Source organism: Gossypium raimondii, chromosome 1 (assembly GCF_025698545.1).
Source record: "Gossypium raimondii isolate GPD5lz chromosome 1, ASM2569854v1, whole genome shotgun sequence".
In the NCBI taxonomy this organism is placed as follows: domain Eukaryota; kingdom Viridiplantae; phylum Streptophyta; class Magnoliopsida; order Malvales; family Malvaceae; genus Gossypium; species Gossypium raimondii.
This window is the reverse complement of record NC_068565.1, coordinates 16,450,591-16,459,246: the sequence shown is the minus strand read 5'-3', so window position 1 is coordinate 16,459,246 and position 8,656 is coordinate 16,450,591. Positions and strand designations below refer to the sequence as shown.

The following is an 8,656-nucleotide window of genomic DNA, read 5'->3' as shown; positions in this document are numbered from 1 at the left end:
TTTGAATATATGGAAGTTGAAAAAGAAAATTTGCCAATTTTTCTTTTTGAACTTGAAGAAGAAGAAGAGGCAGTAATTGAGAATGCTGAAGATGATGCTCAAGTAGGAAATCCTCCTGCTTCCCCAAGTTCTTCACCAAATTCTTCTTCATCTAGCCCAATCCGAAAAACGAGAAGCATCCAAGAGTTATATGATGTAACTGACGAAGTTGTGCAAAATGATGTTGTATTCTTTGCCTTCTTTGTAGAAGAAGATCCAATTTCTTTTGATGATGCATATCAAGAAGAAAAATGGAGGAAAGCCATGAAAGAAGAGATTTGCTCAATTGAAAACAATGATACATGGAGCTCATGTGTTTGTTTGCCGACAAGAATTCAATTGGAGTCAAATGGGTGTACAAGACAAAGATGAATCTGAATGGCTCTATCAACAAGTACAAGGCAAGACTGGTTGCAAAAGGATACAAGCAAAAGGAAAGAGAAGATTTTACAGAGGTATTTGCTCCAGTTTCAAGACTTGAGACAATTTGATTACTTATTTCTCTTGCTGCCCAAAATAATTGGAAAATGTTCCAAATGGACGTAAAATATACGTTTTTGAATGGTGTTCTCTAAAAAGAAGTCTATGTTGATCAACCACCTGGGTTTCTCAAAAAATGAGAAGAAGAAAAACTTTACAAGTTGAAGAAAGCTTTGTATGGGTTGAAGCAATCACCCCGAGCTTGGTACAGCCACATCTATTCTTACTTTCAAAAGTGTGGATTCCAAAAATGTCCATATGAGTATACTCTCTACATCAAAGGCAATTCTAAAGGAAGATTCATGGTTGTAAGTCTCTACGTTGATGATGTTATTTTCACAGGAAATGATGTGAAAATGTTGAAAGAATTTCAGCACTCAATGATGGCAGAATTTGAGATGACAGATTTGGGAGAACTTCATCATTTTCTTGGCATTGAAGTTCATCAATCCGAGAAAGGAATTTTTATTTCACAAGAGAGCTACGCAAAAGAAGTTCTAAAAAAGTTCAAGATTGAAAATGCCAATCCAGTTTCTACTCCATGCATCACATGTCTAAAGCTATCTAAAGAGGGAGAAGGAAAGCTTGTCAATTCCACCATATTCAGAAGTTTGGTTGGGAAGTTAATGTATCTGACTTCGACAAGGCCTGACATCGTGTATGTTGTTAGCTTGCAGGAAGCATTGATGATAGCAGAAGCACTTCTGGTTATGTTTTTCACCTTGGTAGCGGTGCAATTTCATGGAGCTCAAAGAAACAATCAGTTGTGGCGCTTTCGACTACAGAAGCTGAATATATCGCTGCATCTTATGCAGGATGTCAATTGATTTGGTTACGTAGAATTTTTTAGAGTCTTAAGCAGAAGCAGAGCAAGTCAAGGATTTTGTTTTGTGACAATAGTTCTACTATTTCGGTCACAAAAGATCCAGTTCTTCATAGAAGGACAAAACACATTCGCATTCGGTATCACTTCTTGAGGGAACTAGTGAATAATGGTGATATTCAAGTTGAATATTGCAAGACGGAAGATCTGATGGCTGATACCTTCACAAAGCCGCTAAGTGGACAAGTCTTCAAGAAAAATGTTGAAAGATTGGGAGTTCGAAGCAAGTTTAATTTAAGAGAGGCATTGTTGGCACATAATTAAATTAATCTTGCACAAAATAAATTATGAAAAGTTAGAAATGTGAAGAGACTTGAATATGAAGAGTGAAAAGACTTGAAGATAAAAAGTTATGTAAATGAATAGTCACAACTCCTGATGTAGATGAATAGTCACTTACAACTCCTATATAAAGAGTTGTATGTGATGAAGAATTTTTAAGAGTGAGTGAAATAAAAATTTATTAGAATAGCCACGACCTCTTTCTCTTTGATTTCCACGTCCACGTCCTCTTTGTGATCCTCTAAAATTCTGACTTTGGTTGGCTTCTTTCCATCCATTCTCCGTGCTTGCATCTTCACCTCTTTCACGAGCATTTGAGCCTTTTCCTCTAAAATTTCTTCCTCTTCCACGACGACGATCTCTCCCTCTTTGATTTTTAAAATCTCTCTTCTTCTCATTTAGAGACAACTTTGAATGGAGTGCTTGATCTAGATCTACTTCCTTCTTCTTGTTGTTTAATCTTTCTTCATGGGCTTGCAACGAACCTGTGAGTTCATCAATAGTCATGGTACTCAAGTCCTTTGATTCTTCAATGGCTACCACAATGTAGTCAAATCTGGAATCCAAAGAACGGAGGATTTTCTCAACACCACGAATATCATCCATAGTTTCACAATTTCTTTTTAATTGGTTGACTATGGACAAAACCCGTGAACAGTAATCAGAAACTAATTCCAACTCTGTTTTTTGCAATCTTTCAAACTCTCCTCGAAGAGTTTGCAACCGAACTCTTCTCACATTTTCATCCCTTTTTCTTAGTGATTCTCGGTTACTTTTGATTCGTTTTTATTATTGTAAGAGGGTGGTAAGAGAGAAAAGGAGAGGATACTTACCTCGGAGGGGGGGAAGCGCCGCATCTTGGCTCACTCCGCTGCAATCGGAGTCTGGGCTGGATGAACAGCGAGCTGGAGCGGCGCGACTCAGGAACGAGAGGAGTTTTTTAGTTTTTTTTATCTTTTTCTTTTCTGATTAGGGTAATAAGGTTAATTTTGGTTTAAGTGGGGAGATGAGAAACGACGTTGTATTGCCTGATTCAGTGGCTCTTAAGCGGTACTGCTTTTAGGTCAGTGACCGATGACCGACCAGACGCGGTTAGATCCACGTGTTCTGGCGTAGGGAGGGGTATTTGCACGACCAGCCCTTCCCCTTTTCTGGTGTTTCTGAATCAAATCCCTTCTTCTTTTCTAATTTGGCCCCCATATTCTACTTTCGTTCCATTTCAGCCCGGCTTGCAACACTGCATTTTGGGGAAGCGGGATATTTCCCAATCGGCCCCCCATGTAATACGCGTGTTGCAGCGTAGTCCCCCTACTTTTCTTTAATTTTATTTTTTTCTATTGATTTGATGTTGTTTGTAATTTAATCCTTCTTGTCATTTAATGTTATTTTTAAGAAATTATTTGTTATTTTATTATGATACTTATTTTTATTATTGTTTTATTGCATTTTATACATTTGTTTTATATAAAGTTAGTCTTCAAGATGGTACTACATATATGTGCGTATGTAATATTATTATTATTATTATTCTTATAAAATTTTTTAGTATATGTGTATATATAATTATATTATTATTTTCAAATGACGGTTTTATGCATGAAAACCTTATTCTTTTAGATTCGTCATTCCATTTTATTTATTTAACCTTTATATATTATTACTAGGTATGTACTATTAATTTTATTAAGTCTTATTTTTATAAATTAGAATTTATTACCCTTTTATTCATTTCTTTAGTTTTAAATCTCTCATTAAAATTCATTCAAAACCTTTATTTGTCTTCTTAATGCTATTACTAAATTGTATCAAATACTTGTACTATTTACTATTGTCTTTTATTATTTTAATTTGTATGAATTTGTGGGATGCTTAAATTTTTATGAATGTTTGTATAATACGATCAAAGTTGATATTTGTATTTGCTTATTATTGGTTTAATTGTTGCTAGCTTAAGTTTAAATTTTTATTTATCTTTTACATCACATATATCGTTGTTTAATCATATTCTTTTTGTGAGAGTTGATTTTTAAAAGCTTCATAGTCGTTTTATTTTATGATCCTAAAAAAGGGGGCTTGGCGTTCATAAATCCCCGAGAGAAACGTGCCCTAACTTACTGGGCTTCGATTCTTTTCGATGAAATTAGACAATCAAGTGCCCATTTTTATTAAAGCCATTCAATTATTAAAATAAAATTCTTAAGGTTTCAAAATGCTTGATCCTAACTTACTGGATACAACATTTTGTTATCTCGTTTTTGAATAAAGGCAATGTCGGTTGTTTAAGAATTTCAAGAGATCAAACCCTAACTTACTGGGTTCGAATTTCTCGATTGGCTTAAATAATCGAATCTCCTTTTTAAATCACGTGATTTTCTAAAAAGGAACAAATTTAATTTCAAAGATTGGATTGTTGCACCCTAACTCACTGAGTGTAGCAATTCATTCCTTCAAAACGAGTCCGTCTTATTATTCCTTCAAAACGACTCCCATTTTATTTTCAAAAGTCGATCCCCGTTTTTTAAAATTCAAAAATGGTTTCGACACATATATCTTAATTATTTGATAGATTAGTAATAGAAATTTTTAACTTTACAAGTAGAGTTGAGATTTTACATGTGTTTTTAAGTTATATTCAAAAAATTAAAATAAATAAGTAAAATCTGTGACAAAATTTCCGATAAAATTAAAAGTTCCATCACATGTGTACTAAATAATTAGCTATACAGTAAAGAGAATTTATTTTCTTGAAAAAGCTACACCATACTTTTTGCTTCCGGGTCTTTAAAGCTAAGCAGCGGTAGATTTTTGAATTAAGTTTAGGGAGCCTAATTAAAAACATTTTAAAAGGGAAATCATAATTTTCCAAAATTTTGAGGGGAGGGGCACCCTTTAAACGGTCCCGTCTCTCAAGCTAAGCATCTTCAAACTTTTAATCTAAAATTGTAAGTTAATTTCAAACAATTTATCTTTTACTGAATTTTTAATTTCAAACAATTGTAAGCTAAGCATCTTCAAACCGTTGATAGCAGTAAAATGTGATTAAACATTTAATTTTAATATATAAGAGTATTGAATTTTAGATTTTTTACATCAACAATACAAAATAAATAAATAAATACTAGAATAAGATAAAGGGATTAATATTCACGAAACTAGGCAAAGATAATAGTAAATAATTGGTGCAGCCTGACCAATCGGCAACACCCATATTTAAAACTTAAAATACGATTTTTTTTAACAATATACACATAAAAACAAAAAAAATTATTTTTTATTGGTGCCTTTGTGTCAGGCAACACCCTATTATCTTTAATAAAATATTTTTTAAGCTGAAAAAAAAACATTGATATGATAAAATTTATCGGGTATTGAAACCCGAACCGTGACCAACGGATCACATCGGTGGCAGGCCGTCAGGCCGATGCTGTCTGCCACCGACATGATCTGTCGGTCACGGTTCGGGTTTCAATACTTGATAAATTTATTACATCCGATTCTTTTTCAACTTTAACTTCAAAAAATATATAATATAAATATTATATTTATTATTATAAAAGGGTTGGGATCACATCTAAGGTAAAGAAAAAAAAAGAGTTTGAAGCTGCTAAGGTATTTTTTAGTATAATTAGTTATTTTAATAAAGCATGTGATTTTGTTAAAAGTTAGTACTTATTATCCTCGAAAATCAAAACAAAAGTATGTTATAATTTTTTAGTATAATTAGTTATATTAGTAGATGTTTAGTATTAAGGTATGATATTTGTGTTAAAAGGTTAGTACTAATTATTTTGCATCTTTAATTTTTTTTATATTACAAGCACTTAGATGATCCTCCTTCCTCCCCACATATTAAGGTGTTAAAAAAACAGATATGTATTTTTTCTAATAATATAATAATTATTAATAGTTTAGAATTGTGTTAAAAGTTTAATTATTTCTATAATAATATGTTAACTTTGAAAAAAACAATTAGAATTGTGTTAGTTTAGATAATTGTAATAGAACTATATATTTTTACAGAGATTGTGGTCTAGGACCAACTTGAAAGTCGGCAGGGAAACTTCCCACATTGACACACCCCGCATTGTTGGGAACTCGTTTCCCTAAATACATAATGTGTGTTCTAATGTGTATACCTTATCGATATATTGTTTGACATTGATAGAGGCATCATCACATGCTATAACGACATGCGCACACGGGTAATGAAGTGTCTGGAATTTCTCACAGTCGCATCGCCTATTTAAGAGATCAACTCCGTATGACCTAGGCGAGATACCCGATCGACAACCAATGGTCTCTATCACCCGAAACGTTTTATAATGTCGAGAATATAATTGAACGTTCATGGACTTCTCTTTTCGATTGTTGACCGCCATTGCCTTCCTAACCGCCTCAATGTGCACAAACCCTACATTCATTTGATTTACTTGTTTGAGCCCTATTATCGGCATCAATGTGGTCATCTAATAGAAAGTAGTTGAGAATACAAATGCAATTATGAGATATCGTGTACACCTTAATATCGCGTTAACAACCTCTACCAGATTGGTAGTCATATGATCATATCTCGAACTGTTATCGAAACTTTGACCCCATTGCCAGGGCTCCATACTCCCAAACCACTCTTATAATGCAGTATTCCTTTGACCATGCATATCAGCTTCGAAGTCAACCCATCTCCATCTAAACTGATATGGCTCCACCTCATACCTTGAACCGTTACAATATGTTACGTGTCATTTGTCAAACTCTAAACATATGGGAAAAAATGAGACAAATAATTACCCATCTTCACAACTTGTCTTCGCCAATTCGTATTTTTGAATTCCTTGTGGAAGTTCATTGCAATGTGTCTGATGTAGTAGACAAATCTCCACGGAACACCTGAACGCCTAATTGCAGCAACTAGACCCTTTGATCTATCAAAAATGATGCAAAAATTGTCTTGAGTGACAACATATCTCCACAAGTTCTCCACGAAAAATTCTTATGACTCTGAGTTCTCTCCTTTAATAATGGAAAAAGCTATTAGTAGAATGTTCCAGTTCCCATCTTGTGCAACTGTAATGAGGAGGATCTATGTATATTTCCCATACAGTTAGGTCTTATCTACCTGCACAAGCGGCTTACAGTGGGGAAAGACCCGAATGCATGGACTGAATGTCCAAAACATACGGTAAAAAGTTTTTTTTTCTCCGGATGTAGTTGGTAAGGCAACGTCTGCAACTTAACAACAGTCCTTGGAATGTACTCTTACATTGCGGCAATCTACCCTTGGAGTTCGTTGTATGACGCATCACAATTTTCGTACAACTGATTCATGGCGCCAACCATGCCTTTCAGTATGAAACTCAGTAGTGGAACCGTTCTTGCATTTCAGTAATCAGCAACAATACAACAATAGTGATGTCGTCTTTAACCATTACCAATATGCAGTTGCAGATGGTTTTTTAATCAAGCTTGCGGTGGTCCTACGTCATACGAGCAGAAGTGCATGTATGAGGCCCAACATATTTCTGCATCTCTCACTATTGGGACCTCTGGATAAATATAGCCCATACCCGCTACTTGCACCCTTTTGTCAACTTCCAACACTCACTAACATAGATCATCGGTTTAGAGTCAACCACCCTGTAGTCGGTAAACACCTTCATACTATAGCACTTGATGGCATTAACACACTCATCTTTGCTGGTGAATCTTTGATCCACGAACAACTATTCCAATTTAGGATCTTCTAACATTAAGTGAGCAGGTATGATGCCTAGGTACTTGGGGAACTCAGAAGCATGTGTCGTATCAGGATCAAAGATTGACATATAGGCCTCGGGATCATTGCGTATGACGATGCCACGGCTCGGGTTTTTGACCAAAGGGGCGTGATCATTTCCATCATTTGATCATTCATCATCGATATTGTCTGGGACATCGTCTAAATCGGGGTCACTAAAATCTTCATATTCGTGATAAGAACAATCATTATTATCGGATCCATCTTCACCAAGTGCATCAATTTCAATAACGATTAGATATATTTGTAATCCACCATTGTACTAACCTAAACATCCAACGTTGAGATCAATGTCAAAATCGTGCATAGACAACCTGGGAACCTTTGTACACGAGTCTTCAACTCCACATTGTTGACTTAATATTGTTACATTTTTAGCGGGCTCTGCATCTGCTAACTCAACAAATAACTAAATCGGTTCAGTGTTCAACCTCCCTGGCGAGCAAAATGCGACCATTGTCTCAACGTCTTCATCGTCTAGAAGCTCCATCTCGGTAAATTTGATAGGATTTGACGAAACCGAAAATTTGTCATATAGTTTCATCATCCTCCTTCCATAATGCCGGGGAATTTTTTCATTGACCTTCTCTCTCATATCACTGACGGGCACGTTCTTATTGAATCTCATTCCCAACGGTTATTTCTAAAATAACACCATCGAAATAAATTGTTGCAAAAAATTGATTCTCTATTTTTTTTTTTGAAATTGCAAAAATAGAAAGAAAAAAAAACTTAATTATTTTATTATAATTGTGTATGTTTAATTTTTATTGTTATTTTATTAAAAACTAACTTTTAAAAAAAAACAACAACATCTAACTATCCTTTAAGCCATAGCAAACAAAATAAATTGTAATACAAAAAAATAAAATGCTAAAATAATTAGCATTAACCTTCTAAAATACAAGTGAAGAAACTTAACTACAATTTTCGTATAAGAAAGAGGAGGAATTTCAAAACTTTTTTTCCTCAAACTCAAGAACCGATGTGTGGGGTTGAGGGACCAAACTAACTCCCTTTTATAATAAAAAAATATTTTTTTAATTGAAAAGAAAAAAAATATTTTATTAAAAATAACAGGGTGTCGCCTGAGACATCAATAATATCAAAAAGATAATTTTTTAAAAGTGAAAAATGATATCGCAAATTGATCAGGCGGCACCAAGTATTTACTTTAT

At 34.2% G+C, this 8,656-nt stretch overlaps 1 protein-coding gene across 1 annotated transcript; it reads left to right on the top strand.

Moving 5' to 3' along the window:
* The first annotated feature begins 407 nt into the window (after window positions 1–407).
* Window positions 408–1,346, top strand: LOC128041272 (uncharacterized mitochondrial protein AtMg00810-like). Its single transcript, XM_052630950.1, has 2 exons — window positions 408–494; window positions 756–1,346. Exons 1-2 carry the CDS (start codon window positions 408–410, stop codon window positions 1,344–1,346), a joined length of 678 nt encoding a protein of 225 aa, XP_052486910.1.
* The last annotated feature ends 7,310 nt before the right edge of the window (window positions 1,347–8,656 follow it).